At 37.8% G+C, this 13979-nt stretch overlaps 1 protein-coding gene across 1 annotated transcript in view; it reads right to left on the bottom strand.

Moving 5' to 3' along the window:
• DAPK1 (death associated protein kinase 1) overlaps positions 1-13979 on the bottom strand; it is a 90428-nt gene that overhangs the window by 40017 nt on the left and 36432 nt on the right. The window contains exons 2-3 of the mRNA XM_017806273.1: positions 9421-9642; positions 278-416 (exon numbers count right to left, since the gene is read on the bottom strand). Of these exons, the coding sequence (XP_017661762.1) occupies positions 278-416; positions 9421-9642 (361 nt within the window). The remainder of the gene's footprint in view (positions 1-277; positions 417-9420; positions 9643-13979) is intronic.

The following is a 13979-nucleotide window of genomic DNA, read 5'->3' as shown; positions in this document are numbered from 1 at the left end:
AAAAAAAATCATAGTTCTCATTTTTATTTCAGGTTTGTTTTCTCAGAATAGTTTAATTCCGTCAGAAGCCACCATTTCCCCTGAAGAATCTTACATTAAAAACAGACAGGAACTATTTACAGTTCAGTAACTTCTTTCCGATGGCTGAGCTTTTCTCTGTCTACATAAAAACAAAGCTAGCCCAAGATCTGCATGATGGCTGATTTGTGGCTAGCATTACAGAGGATTTTAACGGATGTTGCTTACAGCTGTTGAAGTTTTTATCAACTCAACACACCTTAAGATCAAAGTGGGCGATTTGCAGAGAGTGGAGATACTGAACGCCATTAAGTATCTGTTTGAGAAATTCTGTGGCTTCTTCCTCCGTGAGAGATTCTTTCTCGGCTAAGAAGTCGAAGAGCTCTCCCCCTGCAACCCTTGGAGAGCAGAAGCAGAGTTATTGACAAGCTTGTTTTAACTAACAGGTTCCTTTTAGCATAGCTGTTCTCAAACCAGCCTTGAAAAAGGATCCATATACTTTAAAGGCTGTCAATACCAGAAAAGATGATGAAAATTACTTAATTCAATACCCAAAATAGTTAGTAACTCCCCTTCCTCTCCCTGAAAAGAATACATTAAAAAGAGTTTTATTTTCAGACAAAAAAAGTTTAAAAAACACAAACAAACACGTTTGACAGTATTTAAATTTAAATTAAGTAAACCCCTCCTCTCTGTATGCTCATTTAAAAGAATAAAATCAAATGTGAAGTAAGTATACTCAAAACATACTAATGTAGTGGGACATTATCTAGAAAATAAAACATGAATTAGCTCATATCAGTAAAACATCAGATTTCCACACCCTCATCCAAAAATACAAAATTTAAAGCTTACTTTGAAATAATTACTGGCAGCTGTTCTACTATTCAGTTTCTAAACTCCTCAAAGCATTTAAATCTTTGAAAATAAATTCTATTCTTTCAAAATATATTCTGTTCTTTGAAGTAGTGTATACATTCAGTACCTATGTTGTATTACCACAGCTTTTCACAAGGAAAAGCCCTTAAGACTATTTCCAGCACATGTTCTAGCTGCACAGACGAAAGAAAAGAGGTAAGAGAGGGTACAGAAGCACATCTAGATTTCGCATGTGAAAGAGAGAGGAACAAACTGAAGATGACCCTCTTCTCAGCTCAAAAAAGCAGCTGTTGACTCACTCAACAGCATAAGAGATACTGAAGTGATAGAAAACAGGAAGTACACTTATTCTCAAATAACAGACGATAACTCTGCTTAAGGACAAGTGGATGCTTGCTGCAGTTGCCAGGAGGATATAAACTGGAGCACAGTTTTCAGTTTACTGGAGCTCCCCATGCCACGTGGAGCCAGCAGACTCACTGTGGCTACTGCCCCAGCCATGGGCATCAGCATCTTTATGCACTCAGCACGGTTTGGCACTGAGCTAACCACCACAGTCTGGGAAACCAGCAAAGCTGGATCCTCAGCCGAGGAAAAGCCTCGGAAACTGCACCAAAAGACTGTATCCAGATTACTTTTCATGAAGATTGCCCACCCAGTTAAACAGCAAAAGTGCCTAAAACAGCTGATGCCTAAAGCCTTCATCAGCCATCACAGATACAAGAGAAGTACTCAGGACAGGCATTTGCAGCAATGCCAACTCAAAGCACTGTGCTGTCCACTCCGCAGTCTCAAACAGACTGTGACAGTGTCACACAGGTATTGACATGTTTTATGGCTGGTAAAGATTGCTCTTACTCCTGTTGGCATTTTAATGCAGTCTGTGAAACTTATTAGTCACCTATGAACATTAGCACTGATTACACACATCCCTTTTAGACCCCAAGAGAAAGATATAATTCCCAAGGTTTATATCTCCTCAAGATAGCTAGTAAAAGAAACGTTAACTGCATTTATGCAAAATGGAAAGAGCCTCTTCATCTTCAGCTTCTTCTTATCTGCAATTATTCTGATTTGTGCAATTTCATACCCTAAAAGTTTGCACGACATTACAAGTTTGATGTATATGCATTTTTACACTTATCAAAGACATGACATTTGTGAAGTTAATTGCATCAGATCACATATAGCTTTTCTTCAGCACTGCTGAATATTATCCTTCTGTCTTTGCCACAGGTTAGTTGTTGTGACATTTCTTTAATGGTTATATCATAAGCCTTATAATAGCATGAAATAAAATGTTATCTGTATTTCACAGGTAATATACCTAGTGCTTGCAAAGGCCTGAAATGTTGCGTTTGTTGTTTTTTTTTTTTTTAAACTGGAAGTTCATTAGCAAAAGCAGTAGATTTTTCTGAAATATTGTGTGCTTCTTTTGTTGCCTAAGTACTGCCTCCCTAAGTGACTTGGCAGCCCTTGCTTAATGAGTAGATGAGTGAGGAGGGACTGCCTGTAAGCATTCAAAGCTTCGTTCCAGTACCTCTGGTCTACGGGACTTTGGTGTGCCCCTTCATGTTACACATCTTGCCCTTAATGTCTCAGTTGAGATTCTGTGCAGGCTGACATCAGAGAGTGGGCTACTGTGAATTCTCCTGCTGGTAACTCCTGAATTGGGGTGGGGGGCAAGTTCACTAACCCGTGTCCTCCCTCTGGGTGCTGCCATTGCTGGCAAGTACAGTGCGCATCTAGCTGTGCCTGCTGCTTACTTTTACTGGTAGGGACATAAGGCATAAAGAGAAAAGGGTTTCTATAGCAATGATGACTAAAATGTTAAACTAGCATGCATAAGCAGCTTCACCTGGAAGCTCAGAAAAGCCTGGCTTCCCTGAAAGGTCTCTCTGCTCCAGGCAACCTCCAGGCAACCTCCCTTTCTCACCATGTAGGGGCTGCAACCCACATCCCCATGGGAGATCAGTAATGGTGGTTGTGTTTCTTAGCTTGCTTGTCAGGAGACTGCTTATTCCCTACCCTTTTGCTGACTCTGGCAGGTCTGATATTAAGCTGTGCTATCACAGGTATACAGACAACCATAGTATCACTGCAAGACAATTACTTCAAGTGAGTCACAGAGTGTTAATACAGGTCCACACTCCATATATGTTACAACTTTAATTTCCAGAATTAATTAATGGAATTACAGTGTTCTCAGATATATCAACAGAGCCTGGTTTTAGAGATTTCCTAATCAGATTACATATCCAGAATAACTAAATGATCTTGACTGGATTTCCAGATATTGCAGATCAAGAAATGGGTTATAAGAATCCAGTAAAGACACTGGCTATGTAAGTTATTGCAGTCTTCACAAACCTCCTAAAATGCTGTTGAGTTTTCCAGTCTAGTCCTGTGCCTCAGCCAGGTCAACACAGTCCCATAATATACAAACTCTGCACATTTTATTAACCCATAGTCACCTTCAGAAGAGGAGTCAGAAGCCAAGCAGAGAGTCCCATTCCACCACTGTACCTGTGTATATCCCATCTCACACACAGAAGCAGTGTTAATCTAAAGAAGGTGGCAGAGACAACAGCCCCTTTCATGGATCTTTTTGAATGTCATCTTCTCCCAAGAAGTACACTGTTTCCACCTCCATTACAACAGTCTTCTTTTTAAGTTAGCTTTGGGGTTGCAGGTGCACAAACACCTTGCTGAAATCTGACTGAAACCAGACCAACCCACAAGTTTTCTGAGCCACAGAAACTTGCTCCCAGCCTGCCCTTGGGGCTCTACAGAAGGGCACACACAGCCAGCATCTGTTGCCCCAACCACTGGCTGGATAAAGGTGGCTTCCTAAAGGGAGCAGAGGCAAGAAGTTCACCAAGCACTGCGGCTTCGTCCTGTAGAGCACTTTGGAGTATCTGTACCTGGTATCCTCTGAAAGCACAGAGCTCCTCACTGTTCAATTTCTCTGTTTGCTGGTAGGAATTACCAAACAGTTTCCCAGTCTCTTCTTCTATGCCCTAAGGTGATGGACAACAACCTATACCCCTTCAGATTAACACAGAAGCTTGATTACAAGTCAAGTCACAGCTAAATTCCTTTATGGCTGTATCTGTTCATCTTCACTTACTGTTTTCCTTTAAAATGTTACTTTTTTAATGTTCCTTTCTGTTTACATTTAAATTAAGTAATAGTTTTGCAGTCATAATAGGTTGTTCAAATATCTTGCTCAATAAAATATGAATTTATGCTTTATGACAATCACATCTTAATCCTAAAGGATGTTACATTATTGACCATGTTATAACAGAGAAAGTCATAAGGGCTGAGTAAATCTATTTTCATGTTTATAACATGACTACCTCTTATATTGTTTTCAAGTAGCAGAGCACATGTTTTTAGAAATATTTTGTATAAACATTTTCACTAAGAGAAAAGCTGGTATGCGTTGTTTCACTTGTACTTCTAGGCAGAAGTGATAGTTTTCCTGAAATGAGACAAGTAAATTAAAGCTTTTGGTCAACTACATTCTTTTTTATAAAATGCAATAGCGGTAAAAGCATTTCCCAGCCTTCCCAAAAGGAAGGCTGACAGATGTGATTGCAACTCAAATATCTCCCTCTGGGAAAGAAAATACATCACACCTGTGGAAAAAGGATTTCTGGATAGTGCTTTTGCAAGCTGCCAGGCTTTCCTAACTACGAAACAGAACTGATCACCAGATCTCAGAGGAAGTCATTATGGAAACCGGCTCAGGGAACTTAGAAACAATTAACCTTCAAAGTTAGCATGGTCACCTCGTAATGACTCAGTCATATGCTATGATCACATTGCTTTAATGTAATAGAACCTTAATTATAATTAATGATTATCTAAGGATTTCTAGTGAATTTAAAAATCCACAAACAAGCCCCAAAACCTAGGCCCAAACCCCTTGAAGAAACATTTATCTTGCTTAGATTTCAAAACAACATAAACTAAGTTAAAGAAGAATTCCATCAGTTCTCCCCTCAAGATGTGCTCAGTGTGTGGCAGAGTCACATCAGCTCTAGTGTCTTTCTTTTCAGCCCTGTCAAGCCTTTGTTCTTATCTTTCTACACATCCCCTGTGCATCTGTCTGTGGGCCTGGAATTAGGATTTTGAAATCTAACGGTGGCACAAGATCTACAGATTAGTGTCACAGTTTGCTAATCTGCTGATACATCCCAGAAAGCAGCAAATATTTAATCCCCCTCTCAAATTTCAGTGCAAAGCCACTCGAAAACAACTGTCTTATTTACTTACAGGTAAAATTAACAAAAATCTCAGAGCTGTTTCTATCAAAAGACAACTGAAAATTAAAGAAGCAATGTGAAGATTTCAATCTTCTGTGGAAAACAAGCTATTACTGTCTTCCAGTGTATCAGGTTAAATTATCACCCCAATAAGATAGAAGAGGAATTCAGAGTTCATCATTATTTGTTTTTATTTATTCTTCAACGAGAAACTCATGATTTTGTCATAATTTTTATACAGGGATCTATGATCATCTCCTTGCACTGTTCTGTTTTGGCTAATATTATGAAGGTACCAATGAAGTGGAAACACTCTCTGAGACACTGGGATGCACAGGACTAAGTTTTATAAAAAGTTTTTAAATAAAGCATAAATCCCAGTATTTAATGCATAATCACTTGTACGTTAATGTTATTCCTCTCTTTCTGAGCTAATGCTTTCAAAGCTTTCTATTTTTTTTTTTAATTTTAAAAACAAATACTCATCACTCAGAACCACGCTACAAGAGCAAATCACCTTAAATTAAGATTTCAAATTCAGAAACAAAGGTATGTTGTTTGCAGAGAAAAATATGAATACCTAACTCCATCCACAGCTTCCAAGTGAAAGGAGTCAGCTATTGCTATCAAGCCATTTTAAAAGGTGAGAACAGCTGTATTGCTTTTGCACATTTTAAGGAATTACTATATAATTTAGGATGAAAGCATTTTTTCTTTGTGTTGCATCAAGAAACTATAACGAAGGCTCTACAAAGCCGAGTATATTTTGCAGGTCTGCAGTCTAAATAAAGACATAATAAAGTGCAAGGGAATGCAAAATTGAAGACAGAAATTATGCATCCCATGCCGGCAAAAGGGGAACCAAGTAGATGCAAAACATGCTTAAGGAAAGAAAATAATTATCGCTGTGCAGAGATATCTGTGTTTTCTAGTCTGCGAAGACTGATAAAATGATGGTTTCAGCAGAGCTCATTAGAAATAGCTTAGTATTGCTAACATATAACAGACTTTAATTGCTGCAGCTGGGTAGAAAAAAGTACTACTAATTCATTTATTTGTGTGACAAAACAAAAAAAAAGAAAACTATTAAGATTTTAAGTTAGATGATGAAAGGACATTGTCTTCCAGTTTGTATGTAATATGTGTAACATTCCTTTCAAGATGATGAAATAGTCCATTGAGCAGGAATTTCAAAGGTTATTTCTAAATCACAGAAGGAGACACCTGTTACTAAGACCCAGAATTTTGATAACATCCCTGACTACTCTAAATATACCGAAAGACTGCAGTAAAGCAAGGCTCTTGAAGGATATCTCATCCTTGTTTGTGACTGCTGAATATTTTAAGGAAGGATTTGATTTTAAAAGTTTCAGGAATTAAATGGTCCACAGAATTTGGTTTTTTTTCAGTAAATCAGTTTTCTGACATAAGGTAGTTGAAAGAAAAACCTTCAAACACCTATGTGGATATAGGTACACATATTTTGATATGTAGCTCTGCTTTGCATTGAGTGTTGTGAGGACCTACCTTGCCACTGGAATAATTCAGTAACTGCCCACATATTTCTGCATGTAAATCATGACCTTGAATACAATAACAGAATAGCCTGGGTTGGAAGGGACCTTAAAGATCATCTAGTTCCAAACTCCCTGCCACAGGCAGGAACACCTTCCACTAGACCAGGTTGCTCAAAGCCCCATCCAGCTTGGCCTTGAACACTTCCAGGGATGGAGAATCCACAGTTTCTCTGGGCAACCTGTTCCAGTGCCTCACCACCCTCAATGTAAAGTATTTCTTCCGATTATCCAGTCTGAATCTACCCTTCTTCACTTCGAAGCCATTCCCCCTTGTCCAGTCAGTTGCCCACCTCTGAAAAACAGCTGATTAACACGGCAGAAAAATGTTTATAAGGCTGTTTGCAATACAGCAAACCTCTTGCTAAAGTAGGAAATTAAAATCAATAGTGAATAGCTCACAGACCCTGTTGCCCTGGGACTGCGCATGTTGACATCTGGCAACAAAAGGCCAGTGGCAGTAGCTCAGTTATACAAAATGGTGTCTTTATGTGGTATACTGGCTCAATACTGTAGCCAGAAAGGAACACAATTCCCAGGAAATATATGATGTTCTAATTAGAAGGGGAAAGGGATACTTAGGATGGATTCTGAGAATGGCAAAACAGGTTATATAACGAGCTTTCAGCTTTATTTCTGTTTGTACGAAATTCTTCTATAAGAAAAAAGACTGTCAAGAAGGTAGATCCCTAAGCAAAATATGAATTTAGAACATTAGAGAAAAGAGATTACATATTTAAGTGTCTAAGCCTAAGATTAGAATGACAGTCTTGTCTTTTCAATAGCTTTACATAATATCACAGTGATTTTGAGAGATACAAAACTTTGTAGCAATTAGTATATTCAGTTTACAAAGGGTTTGCTAACCTCATCTTCTCCTCTTCAACCGTCTAAACAAATAAATGCATTACCTTTGTGAAATCCAAAATAGCACTTCTTCAACTTGAAAGACTCACAAAGCAGTTTGGAAAAGTGGAAAAAAAAATCTCCAACTGAAACAATACAGGGATTTTTAACTAGGCAAAATAATTAGCTAAATTTTAATGTAAATAGTCTGAGCTTCATGCCATCAAGCTTATGAAATACTAACACAGGTTGTCAGAAGCCACATCTTCTATTTAATAGACAGTAGTGGGTATACACTGACACACACAGCAACCTTGCTGCCAAAAGAGCTCCTATTTCATATACAAAGTGGGGAGGGTGGAACAGTCCCATCACTCCTACCACTGTCCACAATTACCAATATTCCTCATGGCTTTCAAGTACAGACACCGGCCTGATCTCATCTGGACAGATTACAGAGCAAAAAGTGATGCAGAATAATATACTGACAATAAGGTTATCGAGCAAAAGAATGAGAGAGTTAGTATTAACCGGGGGGGAGGAAGAAGCATTACATTAATTTTGCTGTGTATGCACAACACACTTAAAAGAGTTCTGAACAAATACCAAAAGTAGCAAGAATATAAAGAATTTCTACTTTATACAGGATAATTTAGCTTTAAAAAAAATACTTTAAAGTATTCAGATGTGACAAACTAATGGAAGTGTATACTTCTGGAACTAGAAAAACATCCAGATGATAAGTATTACAACAAACCATCATGTGCTGAACTAGAAGTGTAAAAATATGTTTACATAAACATAAAAAAGCAGTATCATGGATGTGTATACCATAGAAAAGAAGAACCTACCAGTTTTCTTTTTAAATCTATACTGCAAATCTACCCATGCTACTGAAAGCATACAACACTGAAGTATCTTTATAAGGTTAGTAGAAATACCATTTACCAAAGCTAACAAACAGGAAAACATAACCTACATAAGAAAAAAACACATGAACATGGAAAAGACACAAGTGCTGCCCAAGACTCTGGTACCAAATATTTTGCTTGCACAAAATACTTACTCTCAAGCATATTTAACTGATACAGAGCAAGTATGGCAATAATACAGTGTCAGGCATTCAACCTATGTAAAGACATGCACATGCCACCAGCAGGCATTCACAAACTCTTAAAGGTGAATAATGCTTGGGTCTACACTTGCAGTCTATGAGGAACTGGAAGGCAGACTTGAAAAAATGCAGAAACAGTCCCTCCTGACATATTCACCTCAATCTAGCAATGACATTGAATGAAAAATCGGGAACTAAGACAATACGAAGCAATGTGAGAGTGCAGTTCACATTTCAACAAGACAGAACTGGAAAAATTCTTTTCTGTTTAATGTGGGTTAAAAAAAAGAGAAAAAACATTCACTGAGGCCACTTTATACCAACATGAAAACACAGTAAAATTTGCGAAACTACCTCCACTTAGAATCTCTATTTCCTTCCAGTCTTATCTTTAAATTAGTTTATTTAGTTCCAGGGTATTCTTCTGGATCCGTAACATCAACAATGATTAAAGTAATAAGCACAGAAAAATCCTAAACACGCAGATTTCTTTTTTTTTTTAAACCTTGTAGTGCATTTAGAGTGAAAAATACGTGTAGAAATCAGGAGGCTACAACACTGACTTAGAAATAGAGAATTCTAAGGCTATTACCTATCTTCTTGTGGGACGATAAGGAACTTCCATTAAATCACACAATTTTCAAAGTATATGTTTTTAAAAAAACAAAGAAAGAAATATTCTGCTATGCCTCCATAGGTCTCCAGAGCTACTTACAGTTCCAGAATAAGAATGACATCTGTTTTGTTCTCATAAACATCATGAAGAGTAATCACATTAGGATGTCGAATCTCTTTTAGTATGCCAACTTCTCGCTCAATATCTTCCCGGCTTACTCCACGCCGGCTGGATTTCGTTCTCCTTTTTTTGATGAATTTAGCTGCAAACTGCTGACCAGTACTTTTCTCACGGCATTTTTTCACTACAGCAAATTGCCCACTAAAATAAAAAAAAAATAAAAAAATGGATATTTGGTTAAAGAAAATTTAGAGTTAAGAGCCGCCTCTGTTTACTGTGGTGGGGAAAACTAGCTGTTAACTCTGCTTGACTAAAGTATATTACTGCTTTTTATGCTATCTAGAGTAATACTTAAAAAAACCCTTGGAACAGGCAGAAAAGGTAAGTTAAGATATGGCTTTTATATCACACAAATGTACACATTTCAGCATGTCTGTAAGTAAAAGACAACATCTGTGAGTATCACTGGATTTTTTACGAATACTTGCAGTGGGAATTAATGGGCAAAAGAATGTTTTCTGGATTTCTCCTTCCATATGCATGTTGAAGATTTTTTTGTGTGTGTTCTGCAAGTGAGAAAGTTCTTAGTTTCTTACAATTTTATTTTCTTACAATATGATCTGTCAATATTCACTTTACTCTATCCTCAAGTTTGTTTTTTTAAAAGTTTTTGAAACGACACTGCATTTCATGACACAGCTTTGGTTTTTAGTTTCAAAAGCACTGACTAAATATAGTAATATCAATAATTACAGTTATTGTACCATGTTGTTAAGGATAATGACTCTGAAGATAAGAAAAATATCCAGATGCTGAGAAGCAAAAACTATGTTTCTGTTACAAACCAGAAGAAACTCAAGGTAGTTTCTAACTCCAGCATGTTGTCACTGATGTATAAGCCTGCTGTTGCTAGATGTACACATTGATTTAGATCAGAAATCTCCAGGAATCTAGTTGAACTAAAGCCAGAATGGGATTTCTAATACTGCTGAGTTTTCCTCTTATGTTTCCCTAATCTCTTGCAGAAGATTCTCTAGAAATTTTGTTCTTGTTTCTTATACCATACGAAGAAATGGTAGAATTAGTGAATTATAATAATGAGAAAATTTTCTTAAGTTAGCCTACCCTGTTAACCGAGCAAGTGCTGTTCTCTAAAGCAGACTTAGAGCAGCAGTTAAGTCAAAGCTGACCCTAGTAGGCTTGACTACCTGAACAGCTGTATAACATTTAGGCATGTATAATTGCACCCAGTACCCGGAAGAGGAGCTAACCTGTATTAGTGGTTAACTAATTACAGTTGACAGAGAGATCTCTAGGAAGATGCATCACCCAGAAAAAGGGCATCGCATAATGACAATTTGCCAAATGGGAATCACTCGAAACCACACATTTCATGACATCATTTCTATGCTGACCCCTATGAATTCCTAGAAAGTGATTGTAAAGAAGCCACTACCAGTTGTGAAATCTTTGAATGCAGCCATGCATGAGAGAAGTAAACTCAAAGAGAAGCAATCAACAGTCTTAAGCTGAGGTTTGGTTTTATTTCAATGTTACCATCACCATTCAAGTTTCATTATTCATTATTTAATGAAATCACTTGATGAACCTGAGATGATGTTATGTTGCATAACAAAAATCCTTGCCTTAAATTCCACCCCCCAGTAATTCTGCACAAAGTTGTCAAGGGTCAGATTTACCATAGGGGGATCTACACATTATTGCAAACCGCAGTGGACAGGGCATGCTTTAGACCACATCATATCCTCTTCTCTATCACATGTAGGCTGGAAGACCTGCTTCACTTGCCCAGTCTTGGTCTGCTAGTGTTATTAGAGATGCTCTTAGACACCTAAGACATTCATATTTGACTGGCAGAGAAGGCATAGATCTCAGGAATATCTGTGTCATCCTGAACTGGCAGCAAAGAGCTAGACAAGAAAACCCAAGGTACATCAGCCTTCTCTGCTTGGTTCAATTCAACTTCACAAAAAATCTTCCTGCAACAGCGCCTCTGAGTTTGATCTCCAAGGTCTGAGCAATTTTGCACTGTGGGATAGCCAGTCAGAATAGAGGTATTTGCACTGCTGCTTAGAAGTGAAAACACAGTCTTTCTGGCCCTTGTTTACTGTGAGAAAGCAGTGGTTCTCACACTCTTCCCCACGGCATGCACACCTCCAGAGAGATATAAAGCTTTATTTAAAAAGCAGCCAGCTTTGCAGGAAGTTCACAGTTTCAGAGAAACAACAAAGCTGAGCAGCAGACAGACGTAGGCATCATTACAACTCTGAACAGGTACTGAAACTCATGGACCACAAGGAAGAAAAAAGTTGCTGTTTGTCTTTTGACCATCTGACTGGCTTTCAGCCTAGAAGTCTAAACTGCCTGACAGAGGAAGAAAAATGTTTCTGCTCATCGATAGGCTTGAATGCTGAGTGACTAATTACCTTCTTATCAACGCTGTAAATTTAGCAGTACCCACGGCTTCATTATGAAAAACAAACAACAACAACAAAAAACCCCTGAAAAGAACCAAAACATTCCAACATAAAACTAGAAACCTCCCTGCACCTAAAAAACCCAAATCCCCACAATACAAATTAAACAAATTCAAAAACCACAACTCCAAAATATTAAATCCAAAATTACTTCTAACAATAGCTCTGGAGTAAAAAAGTAAAAAGGTAACTCTGAACTACACAAACGTACAAAATATTTTGATATTCAAGAAGATTTAATTATAAAAGTTGGTGGGGATTAAGAGTTGTCTGTGTTTCATTGACATGATGATTTTTCCATAGTATTACTCGTATTTGAATTACATCATTCCCCAAACCCACTTCAAGCTTACAAAGCCTTTAAGGCTAAGGCTGTTTAATCTTATTTTGGCAATGGGTCAACTATGATGTTACAGCACGAGGCTGACCTACCGAAACAAAGGGGACCACATAAGACAAGCAGATCTCTTTCCTCTTCTGAGCCATGCAATTTATTTTTTCAGTCGTTTTCTTTTTTCCTTCATCCACAACATGTTTGAAGGATGTCCTGATCTATCACAATTCAATATAGAAGTATTATCAGAGTACCAGTACATTGTTTAAAAGCATATGACTTTATAGATTGGTCTTATCCACCATTTATAGGATGTGAGGCTCCAAAAATCTTTGACATTGCTCAAGATTGTAAGAAGGTTATCAACTAACAACTATCTAGAGTAAGTGCCACTTATAAACCAAATAACCTTCTTATTGTTGTTGTTGTGGTATTCAGCACACAACTGCACAATCAGTTGTTTGTTATTAAATGCTGTACACGCAGATCACACTTAAGCTGCAATCAAAGGGGCTATTTCATGCCTAGGATCCCCAAGCCATACCATTTTACAACTCTCTCTAAAATCCTGTTTTAAAAGCAGAGGGGTTGTGTAAATCAAAGGTATTTACTGGGCTTTCCCCTGTAGAACTGCAGTGACAAGCTGTTATAAGTCAGCTCTGTATAGTCTAATACTCATCGAATATCCAGTAATATCCTCCCACAGATTCTACAGTTTCAGATTCAGCATTCATTCACACAGTGTCTTCAAAGCCAGAAAAGCTCTTTAGTTTTTTAAGTTCCTTTTAAGTAGGTTTGATTTAATGTGTATAGAGTAAAAAAATGATTGCAGTTTTAGGAGACAATTACCCCAACCCCCCCTCTAGTCTCCCCGCCCCCCCCCGAAGTAAATTACAAATTCACATTTCATAAAGTATCTGATGTAATTTTTGTCCCACATGGCAGAATCAGGTTAAACAGCAAAGCAGGATGACAGTTTGATATGAGAAAAAATACTTCTGTTAACAGTAATCTGTTTTGTGATCTTGTAATTCTTACTCAACTAGCATTGAATTACTATCCTAAACCAACTCTAGGCATACCTCCACATCCACATTCAGACCCGCTTCAGAACAAGTACTAACCCATTACCTAATCATGACAATTCTGCATCCCCTTTATACCATAAGATGACACACATTGTCCTTCCTTTACAATACATATCTGTATATGCAGAAGTTATGCAGTTAGGGGATGGAAGCACCAATAAAGCACCCGTATGTCAACCTTTATTGGTCCTGGTTTAGTGGCATCACAAAACAACTACCATTAGCATGAATTAAGGAGAGTTTTAAATAAGGAAAGTTGTTTCAGAATCGAAAGGAAAACACAAAAAAGTCTTTTCATTTTTTCCACAAGGTTGATCACAGTGATTAGGGTGGCAGACCTGTATTCCTTCCCAATCCCAGCTGTCTGCACCAGCTCTTCCCAGATAGTTCCTTCTGTGAGGAGTAAAACTCTTGCCCCAAGAACTCTCTGAACAAGGTCCAAGCTGGACAAAGAGGTGCTCAAGTAACCCTCAAGAACAAATTTTCTAGTATTTATTGCCACAGTAGGTCAAGAACGGCGTAAATTTCCATGCCATCTTCTAAGGACTGGATTCCAAAGACAAAGTTTGGAAGTTGACAATGGGTCAACTTCCAAGGAAACAGGAATAAAGAAAAGTC

Source organism: Lepidothrix coronata, unplaced genomic scaffold, assembly GCF_001604755.1.
Source record: "Lepidothrix coronata isolate B3197 unplaced genomic scaffold, Lepidothrix_coronata-1.0 Scaffold14, whole genome shotgun sequence".
Classification (NCBI taxonomy): Eukaryota; Metazoa; Chordata; class Aves; order Passeriformes; family Pipridae; genus Lepidothrix; species Lepidothrix coronata.
The sequence above is the reverse complement of the archived record's forward strand: the minus strand, read 5'-3'. Positions and strand labels throughout refer to the sequence as shown.